At 41.2% G+C, this 15520-nt stretch overlaps 1 protein-coding gene across 4 annotated transcripts in view; it reads left to right on the top strand.

Moving 5' to 3' along the window:
* Nucleotides 1–15520, top strand: part of anapc1 (anaphase promoting complex subunit 1) — a 216889-nt gene that overhangs the window by 115311 nt on the left and 86058 nt on the right. For all 4 annotated transcript variants that reach the window (XM_041188482.1, XM_041188480.1, XM_041188483.1 and 1 more), the window contains 3 exons: nt 4827–4961; nt 5859–5941; nt 13284–13362. In XM_041188482.1, coding sequence (XP_041044416.1) covers nt 4827–4961; nt 5859–5941; nt 13284–13362 — 297 coding nt within the window. The remainder of the gene's footprint in view (nt 1–4826; nt 4962–5858; nt 5942–13283; nt 13363–15520) is intronic.

Consider the following 15520-nt stretch of genomic DNA (forward strand, 5'->3'; position numbering starts at 1 on the left):
GGTGCATCCACTATCTCTCTCGCCACCTCTTTCAGCACTCTGGGATGAAGCTCATCTGGTCCAGGGGATTTATCAACCTTCAATCCGGTTAACTTTTCAAGTACTACCTCTTTCCTAACACTAATTTCTTTCAGTTTCTCAGTTTCACAAGTCCCTTGGTTTCCTAGTATTTCTGTGAGTTTTCTATATCTTCTTCCGCGAAGACAGTCATAAGAAACTGTTTAGTTTCTCTGCCATTTCCCTGTTCTCCACTATAAATTCTCCTGCCCCCACCAGTAACGGGCCGACATTTGCCTAAGCTGGTCTTTTCCTTTTCATGTATTTTCATAACCTTTTACAGTCCGTCTTTGTGTTCCTCGCTAGTTTGCATTCATATTCTTTTTTCCCTTTCTTGATCAATTTCTTGGTCATCCTTTGCTGGGTTCTAAATTACCCCCAATCCCCATGCTTCACACTTTTTCTGGCATCTTTATAAGCTAATTCCTTTAATGTAATACAATCTTTAACTTCTTTGTTTAACCACAGTTGATTTACTTTCCCCTTTGCATGTTTGTGCCTCAGAGCATTGTATATCTGTTGTAGATCATGTAGTATTTCTTTAAATACTAGCCATTGCCTGTCTCCCATCAGATCTTTCAATGTATGTTCCCAATCCACCATAGCCAACTTGTCCCTCATACCTTCATAGTTTCCTTTTTTCATATTTAAGAATGAACTACATCACATTTAAACTTAATGCAAAAATCTATCATATTATGGTCACTATTTCCCAAAGGCTCCTTTGCAGCAAGGTTATTAATTATCTTTCTCTCATTATACAAAACTAAATCCAAAATAGCCTGACCCCTAGTTGGCTTCTCAACATACTGCTCCAGAAACCCGTCTCGTACAAACTCCAGGAATTCATCCTCCACAGCATTAGAGCTGATTTGGTTAACACAGTCCATGTGTAAATTGAAGTCGCCCAATATTACTGTATTACCCACATTACATGCATCTCTAATTTCCAGATTTATACCGTGCCCACCACGACCACTACAGATTGGTGGCCTATAAACAACTCACACCAATGTCTGCTGTCCCTTGCTGTTTCTCAGCTCCACCCAAACTGATTGTACATCTTGATCCTTTGATCTAAGATCATCTCTTAACAATGTCCTGATCCTGTCCCTTATTAAATGGGTGCTACCCCACCTACTTTTCCTTTTTGCCTTTTCCTCCTAAATACCGAATATCCTTGGATATTCTATTCCCAATCTTGGTCACCCTGTAGCCACGCCTCCGTAATGACAATTAAATCATACCTATTTGCCTCAACTTGTGCATTCAAATCATCAGCCTTTTTTCCAAATGCTACATGCATTCAGATAGCGTGCCTTTAACTCTACTTTTTTAATTTTGTTCTGTATTCTGATTATATTTGATGCTTGCCTATACTTTACCCGTCTTCCATTTCTGCTTTCTACTTTTCTACTTCCCTTTACCAGTTTTGCCCCCTTGAATCTGAACTCCCTCTCAGGTTCCCAAACCCCCCGACCAATCTAGTTTAAAACCTCCCTGACAGCACTGGCGAATCTCCCTAGGAGGATGTTAGTCCTGGACCTACTAGGATGTAACCCGTCCATTTTGTACAAGTCCCACCTGCCCTGACCTAGTCCCAATGCCTCAGAAATCTGATGCCCTCCCTCCTACACCAGCACTCCAGCCAGTTTTCAATCTGTCAATTATCCTTTTTCTATGCTCACTAACACGTGGGACTGGAAATAATCCTGAGATTGCTGCTTTAGAGGCCCTGCTTTTCAACCTTCTTTCTAGCTCCCTGAAATCTGCTTCTAGGACCTCATCACCATTCCTACTTAAGTCATTGATACCAACGTAGACCATGACCTCAGGCTGTTCACCCTTCCTCAGAAGAATGCCCTGCAGCTGCTCCGTGACATCCTTGACCCTGACACCATACAAAAAGTAAGAGAGTAGTTAAAGTAAACATTGGTCCCTTAGAAACAGAGACAGGAGGAATTATCATGGCAAATGAGGAAATGGCAAAGGGAGGCATTGAGTAAATATTTTTTGTCTGTCTTCACATGAGAAGACACAAGTTCCATTACAGAAATAGATGATAACCGATAACCTAAGGGCTAAAAAGAATGAGGAAATTGGAGAAGTTAATATCAGCAGAGATGAAGTATTAGAGAAACTTAAGGGACTAAAATCTGGCAAATCCCCAGGAACTGATGGCCTACGATCTAAGGTTCTAAAAGAGCTAGCTGTAGTGAATGTGCTAGTTATGATTTTCCAAAATTCCTTATTGGGAATGGTTCCATCAGATTGGAAGTTGGTAAATGTTATTCCGCTTTTCAAGAAAGCAGAGAGAAAGAAAACAGTGAACTACAGGCAGGTTAGCCTAACATCAGTTGTTGTGAAAATTAAGGAAATATTAACAATTCACTTGAAGAAGCATAGCATGATTAGAACAAGCCAGCATAGTTTTACTAAAGAGAAATCCTGTTTTTGACTAATTTATTTTGAGTTTTTTGAGATTGTAATGAGTAGAGTAGATAAAGGGGAACCAAAGAAGTCGTATACCTGGATTTCCAAAAGGCATTGTTAAGGTGCTGCATAAAAGGTTAATGGGCAGTATAAGGGCTCATGGATTTGGGGTCATATATTAACATGGTTAAAGGATTAGTAATTGGATAGAAAAAAAAGTGGGCATAAACAGGGCTTTTTCAAGTTGGCAGGCAATGAATGGTGGAGTGTCGCAAGGATCAATGCTGGGGCCTCAGCTATTTACAATCTATATTAATGACATAGACGAAGAGGCAGAGAGTAATGTATCTAAGTTTGCTGATGATGCCAAGCTAGGTGGAAAGGTAAGCTATAGGGAGGATACAGAGAGGCTGCAAAGGGATATAGGTAGGTTAGGTGAGTGGGCAACAAGATGGCAGATGGTGTTTGATATAGGGAACTGTAAAGTTATTCACTTTGATCGTAAGAGCAGAATATTTTTTTAAGAAGTGTGAAATTTGTAAGTGTTGATGTTCAAAGAGACTTGGGTGTGTTTGTACAAGTAATGCAGAAAGTTAGTATGCAGGTGCAGCAAGCAATTAGGAAGGCAAATTGCAATGTTGGCCCTTATTGTAAAGGAATTGGAGTAAAAGAAAAAAGAGTCTTGCTACAGTTATACAGGGTTTTGGTGAGACCGCATCTGGAATACTGTATGCAGTTTTGGTCTCCACGCTTAAGAAAGGATATTTGCATTGGAAGTGGTACAGCAAATATTCACTAAATTGGTACCTGGGATGAGGGAGTTGCCTCATGATGAGAGGCTGTGTAAATTGGGCCTATATTCTCTGGCGTTAAGAATGAGAGTTGATCTCACTGAAATATACAAGATTCTGAAGGGACGCTGAGAGAGAGTTTCCACTGGTCAGGGAATCTAAAACCCTGGGGCTAAGTCTCAAGATATGGCGCCAATCATTTAGGACTGAGCTGAGGAGAAATTACTTCACTCAAAGGGTTGTGAATCTTGGAATTCTCTATCCCCGAAGGTTGTGGATGCTCCATTGTTGAATACATTTCAAGCTGTGATAGACCTATTTTTGGTGTCTCAGGGAATTAAGGAATATGGGGAGTCACCAAGAAAATGGAGTTAAAACCCAAGATCAGCCATGATCGTATTGAATGATGGAACAGGCTTGATGGGCCGTGTGGTCTACGCCTGTCCCTATTTCTTGTGTTCTTGTGGTGGAGTGAGGGACATGCTGAGCCATGTAGTTCAGATTGTGGTTGAAAACAGTTTTGCTGCTGGGATGACCCACACTGCTTCATGGATGCCCAGATCTGTTCTGAATCTATCCAATTTAGCACAGTGTTTTTTTTAAATTCTTTCATGGGATATAGGCATTGCTGGCAAGGCCAGCATTTGTTGCCTATCCCATTGTCCTTAAACTGAGTGGATTGCTAGGCCATTCCAGAGGACAGCTAATAATATTGCTGCGGGCCTGGAGTCACATGTAGACCAGACCAGGTAAGGATAGCAGATTTTCTTTCCTAAAGGACATGAGTGAAACAGAAAGGTTTTACAACAATCTTGTAGTTTCGTAATCACCATTACAGAGACTAGCTTTTAGTTCCAGAACTGTTAATTAATTGAATTTAAATTGCACCAGTACTGTGGTGGGATTTGAGCTTGTTTCCCCAAACCATTAGTCAGGGCCTCTAGGTTAGTAATCCAGTTCCATTTCAATGACCTCACCATCTTCCACTTTTCCCAAGTTTGCCCTGATGCCATGAGACTTCATGGAGTCTCAGGGCCACTCCTTCTAACTGTATACCATACTGATGCTACTCCTGATGGGTCTGTTCTAGCAGAGGGACAGGTCTTACCCAAGGAAGGTGATAGAGGAGCTATAAACTATGGTTCTGAGAATATGACTGTCAGGCTATTCCTTGACTAGGCAGTGTGACAGCTCTCTCAATTTTGTTGTGTCCGAATCCGATCCCTTATACTTTTTCATACTGGTTTTGTACAGATGGGACATTTGTTCGGCGTTTTCAGGGTGCGATTAAGAATCAGCCACATTGCTGAGAGTCTGGAGTCACATATAGACCAGACTGGGTAAGGACAGCAGGTTTCCTTCCCTTAAGGACATCAGTGAACTAGATGGGTTTTCATGACAATTTGGTAGTTATGTGACCATCATTACTGATGTCAGATTTTTATTCCAGCTTTATTTAATTAATTGAACTTAAGCTCAAGAAGTGGTACTTGTATCTCTCTGTGTTGATGATAACATGTTTTACTCTGTTGTCTTACCTTGTAGCATGGGAGTAACTTGATAGGCATGTCTGACCTGAATGTCCCAGACCAGCTGTACCAATATATGGTAGGAGGACACAGACGTGCCCAACCTGGAATCCACAGAGAGAAGCACAAATCACCCAGTTACCAAATCAAGGTCTGCATTTCCATTTCATTATTCAATTGTGTTGATGTACGATATTCACAAATGTTACAAAGCCTGAAGGACAGTTTTACATTGTGGCTTCAGAGTTTCTATGTCAAACTCATGAATAATGAAGTCTATAGAATTTTACAGCACAGAGGGAGGCCTTCCAACTCACCCTGCTTACCCCAGCTCTCTGAAAGAGCTGCCTACTTTGTCCCATTCATTTCCTGCCCTTTCCCAACTTATTTTTGTTTCTTCAAATATTTATCTACTTCCCTTTTTTTCCAAAGCTGTTGTGGATTCTATTTTCCACCACCACTTCTGGGAGAGCATTCCATGTCTGTAGTAATAAATGCTCAGAATGAATCACTTTCTTCTAACTTCCCCTTTTTCCTTCTGGTGACGACCTGAAGTTCGTCTTCTAGTTCCCAATCTGCTGGCCAATGGAAATGGTTTTCCCAATGTATCTTTACAAAACCCTGTACAAGATGGTCAGATCTCCTCTTAAACCTTTTCGCTGTAATGGCAGGAGCCCAGTTTCTCTAACCACTTTTTATCATCGAAGTGTCTCATTCTTCAGGTCACTTTTGTGGGCCTCCTCTGCAGCCATTCCATCACATTGACGCTGCTCAGCTCAAATCTGGTCCCAATGCAATGAGCCAATGATCTGCACGGGTTTAGTATTATCTCTTTCTACCCTAATGCTGTTTTTAAAAATACTATAATTCTGTACATTGCATATTTTACTGCTTGTCTTCTCTCTTTTAAAGATATGTGTATCCAAACCCTTGAGTCACTCTACTCTACTTTTAAAGTTTGGTGTTGGAGAGGAAAATTGCTGCATTAGGGCTAGATTTTGTTTTTAGTGGTTCTGAAGAGGCTGATTGTAATTCTTCTCTTTGACAGGAAGGGGACACTGTGAATGTGGATGTTACATGCCCTGGAGCTACGCTGGCTTTAGCCTTACTTTATTTGAAAACGAACAACAGGTATGGTAAAATAGAGATAAAATGCTCAGCTAAGCAAAGGCATGGGATTGCTTGGATAGTGCATAGTGGGCAGCTTAATTTAAATTATTTTCAAAGGAGTTAACGCATAGTGATAAACCACCACCACAACAACAACAACTTTCATTTATATAACTCCTTAAAGATTGTACAACATCCCAAGGTACTTCACAGCAGTGTACGAACATACGAAATAGGGGCATAAGTGGGCCATTCGGTCCCCCATGCCTGCTCCACTATTCAATAAGATAATAGCTGATCTGTTTGTGTTTCAAATTCCACATTCCCAACTATCCCCGATAACCTTAGATTCTTGTTAGGTAAGAGAATTAATCCACCTCTGCTTAAAATATGTTCAATGATCCCCCCTCCATCACCATGCTGATTCTTCACAATTACCTTGAGTTTCTCTAAGTGCCCTGCCATAAGCTCTTTAGTGATTGACTCTTAACTCCTTGCCACAACAGACGTTAAGCTAACTGGCCTATAGTTTCCTGTTTTCTGCCTCCCTCCCTTCTTGAATAGAGGGATCTATTTGCTGCATTCCAGTTTGATGGAACCTTTCCAGAATCTAGGGAATTTTGGAAGATTCACACCAAAGCATCTGCTCTCTCATTAGCGACCTCTTTTAAGATCCTTGGATGAAGTCCATCAGGACCTGGAGACTTGTCAACCCGCAGCTCCATCAGTTTGCTCAGTACCGTTTCCCTAGTGATTGTAATTTCACCATGTCCCTCTCTCCCTTCCACCTCCTGATTTACAGCTATTACTGGAATGTTTTTTGTTTCTTCCATAGTGAAGACAGGAGCAAAATATTTGTTTGTTTCATCTGCCATTTCCTTATTATCTCCTAATAACTCCCCATTGTCACTGTCTAGAAGACCAACACTCACTTTATTTACTCTTTTCCTTTTTAAATACCTGTAGAAACTCTGTGTGAACAAACAAAATTTGACACGAAGTCCCATAAGGTGACATGTCTTCCTTCTTCCTTAACTGAGGTTTCTCCCCCACTGTAGTTGACAGGGCCCTCAACCATGTATGACCTGTTTCCCGCGTCTCTGCCCTCACTTTCTCTCCCTCCCAGAACCATGTCCTCACTTTTCACCCCACCAGCCTCCACATTCAAAGGATCATCCTCCGCTATTTCCACCAACTCCAGCATGATGCCACCACCAAACACATCTATTTGCTTTTATCTCATAAGGGGATGTTGGGACAGATGACCAAAACCTTGGTCAAAGCAGCGGGAGTTAAGGTGCATTTTAAAGGGAGGGGGTGAACCAGGCTGTATTGAATGTTGATGCTATTTAAATGCAAAGCCGATTATCTCAGAGTAACCTAATTACTGTCAAAGTAAATTGTAAAATGGAATAAGAAATTTTCTGATCCTGCAGTAGGAAGCGGAAGTGAGTGATCAATTTTCACATTACCATTAATCTTAAACAACTATCATCTTATGAAGAATGAGTCCAGTCTGGCAAGAAAACTTAATGTCATTTCCGTGGTGTATTGTTGAGATGTGTGGTTTCAGCCTGAAAGGGAGAAAATTAATGACATTGAAGGAGGCTATTCAGCCCATCGTATCTTGCTAGCTTAAAAAGAGTAATCCAACAACATCCCATTTTTCTACTCTTGGTTTGTTGCCTTTTTGTTATTACTGGCTAGGCCAGCATTCGTTGCCCGTCCCGAGTTTCCCCTGAGAAGGTGGTATTGAGCCTTGAATCACTGCAACCCATGTGCTGTGGGTAGATTCACAGTGCTGTTAGGAAGTGAGTCCCAGGATTTTGACCCAGTGACAGTGAAGGAACAGCGATATAATTCCAGGCCAAAATGGTGTGTGGCTTGGGGAGGAACTTGCAGATGGGGGTGTTTCCATGCATCTACTGCCCCTTGTCCTTCTTGTTGTCGGGGGTGTAGGTTTGGAAGGTGTTGTCAAAGTTCCTGCAGTGCATCTTATAGATGGTACACTACAAGATGCTGTCACTGTACATTGGTGGGGCATGGAATGGAGTGAATGCTGAAGGTAGTGGATGGGGTGCTGATCAAATGGGCTACTTTCTCCTGGATGCTATTGAGCTTCTTGGATATTGGAGCCGCATTCGTCCAGTCAAGTGGAGAGTATTTCTTGAAACTCCTGGCTTGTGCTTTGTAGATGTTGGACAGCCTTTAAGCAGCCAATAAGTGTTAACATGTTGCAGAATTCCCAGCCTCTGACCTGTTGTTGCAGCCATAATATTTATGTGGCTGGTCCAGTTCAGTTCCTGGTCAAGCAATAGGATCATCGGAACAGGAGTAAGCCTTTCATCCTGTCGAGCCTGCTCCGCCATTCAATTAGATCATGGCTGATCATCTATATCAATGCCCCTTTCTCACACTATCTCCATATCCTTTGATGTCATTAGTCTCTGGAAATCTATCAATTTCTGTCTTGATCATGCTCAGTGATGGAGCTTCCACAGCCCTCTGGGATGTAGAATTCCAAAGATTCACCACCCTCTGAGTGAAGAAATCCCTCCTCATCTCATTCTTAAATGGCCTACTCCTTATCCTGAGATTATGTCCTCTGATTTTAGACTCCCCAGCCAGGAGAAACATCTTATCTATATCCACCCTAACATACCCTGTAAGAATTTTGTAAGTTTCAATGAGGTCACTCTCATTCTTCAGAATTCTAGGGAATGCAGATCCAGTCTGTCCAATTTCTCCTCATAAGACAATCCCATCATCCCAAGGATTAATCTGCTGAACCTCCAGTGCACTCCCTCTATGGCAAGTCTATCCCTCCATAGATAAGAGGACACGATACTCCAGGTGAGGTCTCACTCAGGCTCTTTACAACTGCAACAAGACATCTTCACTCCTGTGCTCAAATCCCTTTGCGATGAAGGCCAACATACAATTTGCCATTCTAACTGCACCGGCATGCTAACTTTTAGTGACTCGTGAACAAGAACACCCAGGTACCTTTGGACACCCACACTTCCCAACCTCTCACTATTGAAGAAATACTCTGCTGCCTTGTTTCTTCTACCAAAGTGAATAACTTTACAAAAATTCGCATTATATTCCATTTGCCATGTTATAACCCATTCACTTAGCCTGACCAAGCCTTCTTGAAGCCTCCTTGCATCCTCCTCACAACTTACATTCCCACCCACTTTGGTGTCATCAGCAATTTTGGAAATATTGCAATTGGTCCCCACACCCAAATCATTTATATAGATTGTGAACAGCTGTGGACCTAGCACTGATCTTTGCTGTACCCAACTAGTAACAGACTGCCATTCTGAGAACGATCGGTTTATACTTACTGTCTCTTTTCTGTCTGTTAAGCAATTCTCAATCCATATTAGTGTATTTCCCCCAGTCCCGTGCGCTCTAATTTTATTTACTATCAAAAGTCTTCTGAAAATCCAACTACACCACATCCACTGGTTCTTCTCTATTTATGATACAAGTAATAACCTCAAAAAACTCCAACAAGTTTGTCAAACATGAGTTCCCGTTCATTAACCCATGCTGACCCATGTCTGCACAATTTTACCATTGTTTTCTAAATATCCAGTCATCACACCCTTTATAATAGATTCTAACATTTTCCATACTACAGACTTCAAACTAACAAGGCCTGTGGTTCTCCATTCTCCCTCTTCCTCCCTCCTTAAATACTGGATTACATTTGCTACTTTCCATTCTACAAGAATCTTTCCAGAGTCTATAGAATTTTGAAAGGTAACCACCAATGCATTCACTATCTCTCTAGCCACCTCCTTCTACCTCTGGGATGAAACCCGTCTGGTCCAAGGGATTTATCAACCTTCAATCCAGTTACCTTTTCAAATATTACCTCTTTACTCATACTAATTTTTTTTTAGCTTCTCAGTTTCCCAAGTCCCTTGGCTGCCTAGCATTTCTGGGAGATTTTCTGTGTCATCTTCTGTGAAACAGACACAAAGTTTCTCCATTTAGTTTCTCCGCCATTTCCCTGTTCTCACTATAAATTCTCCTGTCCCCACCTCTAACGGGCCCACATTTGTCCTAGCTAATCTTTCCGCATACCTGAAGAAGCTTTTACAGTCCACCTTTTTGTTCCTCACTAGTGTGCATTCATATTCTCTTTTCCCTTAATCAGTTTCTTGGTCCTCCTTTTCTGGGTTCTAAATTGCTCCCAGTCCTCGAGTTTACCACCTTTTCTGGCATCCTTGTAAGCCACTTCCTTTGATCTAATGCAAATTTTAACTACTTTCGTTAACTACAGTTAATTTACTTTTTGCTTTAGTTTTTGTGCCTTAGAGGAATGTATATCTGTTGTAGACCATGTAGTATTCCTTTAAATACTCACCATTGCCTGTCTACCATCAAATCTTTGTGTATTTTCCCAATCCACCATAGTAAACTTGCCTCTCATACCTTCATAATTTCCTTTTTTCAGATTTAAGTCCCTAGTTTCAGAATGACCTAATGCAAACTTAATGCAAAATTCTATCATATTATGGTCACTGTTTCCCAAAGACACCTTTACCAGCAAGGTTATTAATTAGCCCTTACTCATTACACAACACTAAATCCAAAATAGCCCAATCCCTAGTTGGCTCCTCAAAGCACTGTTCCAGAAATCTATCTCCCCAGAATTATTGCTGATTTGGTTAACCCAGCCTATGTGTAAATTGAAGTCACCCATTATTACTGTGCTATGCACATTACATGCATCTCTAATTTCGTGATTTATAATGTGCCAAACCTTACCATTACAGTTTGATGGCCTATAAACAACTGCTGTTTCATATGATGGTGATAGATTCAGCAATGATAATGTTGTTGAATGTCAAGGGAGATGGTTAGATTCTCTCTTGTTGGAAATGGTCACTGCTTGGCACTTGTGTAACACACATGTTACTTGTCACTTATCAGCCCAAGCCTGAATTTTGTCCATGTCTTGCTGCACCCTGGGTAGACTGCTTCAGTATCTGAGGAGTTGAGAATGGTGCTGAACATTGCACAATGATTAGCGTACATCCCCACTTCTGACCTTATGACAAAGGAAAGGTCACTGATGAAGCAGCTGAAGATGATTGGGCCTCGGACACTATCCTGAGGAACTCCGGCACTTGAGAGTTTTCTCCATGGTTCCCATTGACTTCAATTTTACTAGGACTCCTTGATGCCACATCCAGGCAAATAAGGCCTTGATGTCAAGGACAGCCATTTTCACCTCACCTCACCATTGGAATTCAGATCTTTTGTTCATTTTTGGACCAAGGCTGTAATGAGATCCGGAGCTGCGAGCTCCTGGCAGAACTCAAGCTGAGCAGTGGTGAGCTGGTTATTGCTGAGTAAATGCAGTTTGATATCTCTGTAATGAAGGTTTCTGCCTCTTCTACGCTTACATTCAGTGAGTTTCAGACCCTCACTATTCTTTGGCTGAAAACATTTCTGCTCTCCTTCCCGCATTCTTACAGCCAATTTCTTTAAATCTATGCCCCTGGTTGTTGACCCTTCTAGTAAGAGAAGTAGGTCCTTCAAACCACACTATCTCAGCCCATCATATTTTTATAAATCTTCCAACCTCCCCAGTTCCAAAGACAACCAACCAACTCTGTCCAATCTTTCCCCATAGCTAAAATTCTCCGTTGCTGGCAACATGCTCATAAATCTCCTTTGTATTCCCTCTAGTGCGACCATATCCTTCCTTCCTTTCACCGGACTTGGCTGAAGCTGATGGTGAGTGGCCGGACCTCCTCTTACCACTCCCCCCCACACCAATCTCCACTGCTTCAACAGTAGCAGAGGTCCCTATTATCCTGAATCAAGCATTTTACCACTACCTTCATCACCCTCTGCCATTCCATTTCTAAACATGCTAATCCAACAGCATGACCTAGGCACCCCATTTTTATCAGTTGAGGCTTGGTGGTTTTACTTTCAAGGATGCAGCCCTGTTCTGTGGCACATGACAGCTTTTCTTCAATTAAAGTCCCTTTCTTGTATGCTAGCTGCCAAGTAGCTGACGATTTTACCATGCTTAATCAAGATTTAGGAATGGATTTTTTTCTATAACGATGAGCATTATGATGCACAATTCTGTAATGGTTTTAATTTTGATTGTCAGACCAATGCCCATTTGCCCTGCCCTTGGGCTGCTGAGAGCAGCAAAAGTTTGTAAATGTAAAGCAGGTAGATCAGTACTGAGAGGTTATTCTTCTGAAGCAAGATAAAAAATATGGATGTTCTTATAAGCTATTCCACAAGATAATAGGGTTCAAAGATATTTATTGGCTTTCATAGGAAGCAAGCATACAATGGCAACTGTTGCCAAAAGTGGTACATATATAATGATAATAATTACACACTTAAGGTAAAATTCTTCAGCGATGAGTTCACTAGGTTTCGAGCTCAAAAGGGAATGGTTGCCAACTTTGCTGAATTCTAAAATATCTATTCTAACACATTTATTTCACTCTGCCTGGATGAGAATTTGCATGTTTTGAGTTATTACCTCATCCAGTTAGCTGGACCTCAGTTTAACAATAACAACTGAGCAGAATTTGAGTACATTCCTTAATTTTCAAGATTTATGGCTACAGCTACAGCTAGCAAAGCCTGTCAGCTTGCTGAATCTCTTATCAGCAAAGACTATTTCTGCTTTTTCAGCATCTATGAAATAACTTGTAATGAATGATAGCTCTCTGACTGCAGTTTCTTTTAACTCAAATGTCCTTCTACCAGAAACTTGTTTAACAGGCAAAAGGTAAAAGCAAAGAATTGACTGTTTCCTTATTAAACAAGCTTGAAATATAAATTGCTTGTGACGAAATTTCCAATTTTCAAAGAAAGGTTGACAGTTTTGGTTGCAACGCTTTCCAGGCAGAAGTAAAGCCTGAGGTTTGCAAAGCTGAGTTGGTGAAAGGATTGGTGACCGCTGCAGAGGATTCTGCAGTTTCCAGTTTTCTTGATAGTCTGCAGCTCAGTTAGACGGTTGTGTGGCATTGTTTAGAGGTGGGTTGGATGCCTCCAAGTTTTACAAGCTGTAAATGTACAAGCCATGGAATGCTCATTTAACACTATACAAGAATGTTTCTAAGCAGTCCCTATTTGGCCTAAAGCCACGGACACAGGAACTAACTGAGACCTTGAGCCAGCAGCTTGCATCTTCTCCAATTCCATCTCGACTTTTTTTTCCCCTCACTCCTCATCCTCAACGTTTCATCAAATGCTCAGCAGCCGATCCTCCTGGGGAGGTGGTATCTGCATTAGTGTTTGCCATTCTAGGAGGAGGCAATGCTGGATGTAGTATAACTAACCCTTCTTGTATATTACTTAGATCTATCGCAGACTGGCTCCGAGCCCCGGACACTCAGTACTTGTTGGACTTTGTGAAGCCAGAATTTCTTTTAATGCGGGTAGGTAATAAGATCAAACAAACCAGCATGAAGCAGATTCTGTGATAACGGTCTTTGAATAGAAATAGAACAGCATTCTCATTTGTTGGACTGGGACCAAAGTACGCAAGCCATGCATTTATTATAGGTATATGAAACAGGGTAGAACGTTGTGTACAGATAAAGGGTCATGGAGATTGTACACAACTAGAGAGAATTTACCCACATAGATACAGAGGTGGCCAGGGACAAAAGCAAAGGGAGTGGGTGGGGGTGTTGGAGGTGGAATGGCAACAGATGTGTTTTGGATTGGCAAGATTTATTTGTAGGTCCCATGGGCCTGTGAGAGCACATCTTGTGTGTTTTATAACTAAGTAAGGGATTCAGACATAGGCACATGAAGTACGTCACTGAAGTTTGCTACTGTTACCTAATCAACAGGGGCATTGCAAAATGTGAGGAAGAATACAGGAACTGGGAAAACTATTAGACCTAAAGGCTAACAAGTCTGCAGGATCTGATGGCTTGCATCTTACGGTCTTAAAAGAATTGGCTGCAAAGACATTAAATGAATTGATTATAATCTTCCAAAATACCTCGGGTGGGGGGGGTACGCAGACAGGAATGTGGAGTTGATACCACAACCAGATCAGCTATGATCTTATTGAATGGCGGAACAGACTCGAAGGGGCGAATGGGCTAGTCTTGCTCTTAGGAACATAGGACTTATGAGATTGTCAACAGGTTCACAGAATGGGCGATTTCCATTCACGGCAGAGAAGTGGTTCATTTTGTGGCAAGGGGTAGTGAAGGGAGAAGTGCTCTAAATGGAAACAGAACTGAGATGCAGATGTCAGGGAGCTGGATTATCTGGTCATTAAATGGGCAGAAGTTCTAGTTTATGGATCTTTAAAGGTGGGAGTGCAGGTACAAGGGGATTTAAAAGAACACGTTAGGTACAAAAACATGGAAATGGCTTAAATTCTTACAAGACCTAGGTCACAGTTGGAGAATTTCTTACAGTACTGAACACCCCTTTATAAGAAAGATGTTAACCATCCAGTTCCCTTGCCCTTCATCCACCTATCCATTCTAATCTTGAATGTTGACATATTTTCTACCTCAGCCACTAACTCGGAATTGAGAGTTGCAGACTCTAAGGAAGGTTTCTCTGTTCTCTGATCTTAATCTCTGAATCTTGTATTTATGGCTTCTCATTCTAGACTCCACATCTCTGTAAATGGCCTGATTTTTCCCCAACTTTTTATATTTTTACACACTTTTGTCATAACAGTGATATGTTCTAGCAACAGAGGTCCCAATTTTTCAAATCTAGTTTCTTAATTGTATCTCTTCACATTAGGCAGCATCTGCATTGTGCCTTCTCTGAAATCTTAATACCCTCCCTACCGCACAGACCCCAAAACTGCACACAGTTCTGTAACTAAGATCTTATAGGCCCATATTTTCCTGTCAAATGAACAGCGTGTCTAATGGTATTCACTGTTATTTATGCCCCAGTGGTACAGCAACTTCAGGCCAGGGGCAGATGCACAGTTAAACTTATATTGAAAAGTTGCTGTCTGAGAGTCACCATCCTGCCGTTAATTTTGCAAAAAGAGCATCTCGCTGTCTGCCTCATCATTGAATGCATTGAATGGCGTCAAGTTGCTATTTGTGCGGTCAATACAAACTAAACTCACCACAGAAAATGAAGTCTTGTGTATTCAAATCTTCACTTTTAATGATGTGATATGTATTAATTACTGCCGAAGAGCGTCCCTGGCACTGAAGATTAACTATTGCACATGTGGAATCTCGTTCCTTCAGGTTTTAATTGTAGTTAGCGATTTTTATAATGTAAAATAAATTAATTGCCTTTTCCTTTGTCTCGCTTTTTCTTTCCCCAATCTTTCTCTTTAGTTATCTTTCTGTACCTGATTTGAGATTATCTCAAGTGCTCTGAATTTGCACTTTATTCTTCGTCCTTGCACTGTTAATTTTGCAATCCTTCAGTTTGATTATGGAGATGCATAGTTGCTTGCATGTTCTTTTGGCTCCCAGATGCCCTGCTTCTCACTGCACTGTTAACAGTTTGCATTTTCAGCAACTTGATAAGTGCAAACTGTAAAACCTAAGCAAGGTCAAGCCTGACTAATGGCAATCACTATTACATGCC

The sequence above is a fragment of the Carcharodon carcharias genome, chromosome 5 (genome assembly GCF_017639515.1).
Source record: "Carcharodon carcharias isolate sCarCar2 chromosome 5, sCarCar2.pri, whole genome shotgun sequence".
Classification (NCBI taxonomy): domain Eukaryota; kingdom Metazoa; phylum Chordata; class Chondrichthyes; order Lamniformes; family Lamnidae; genus Carcharodon; species Carcharodon carcharias.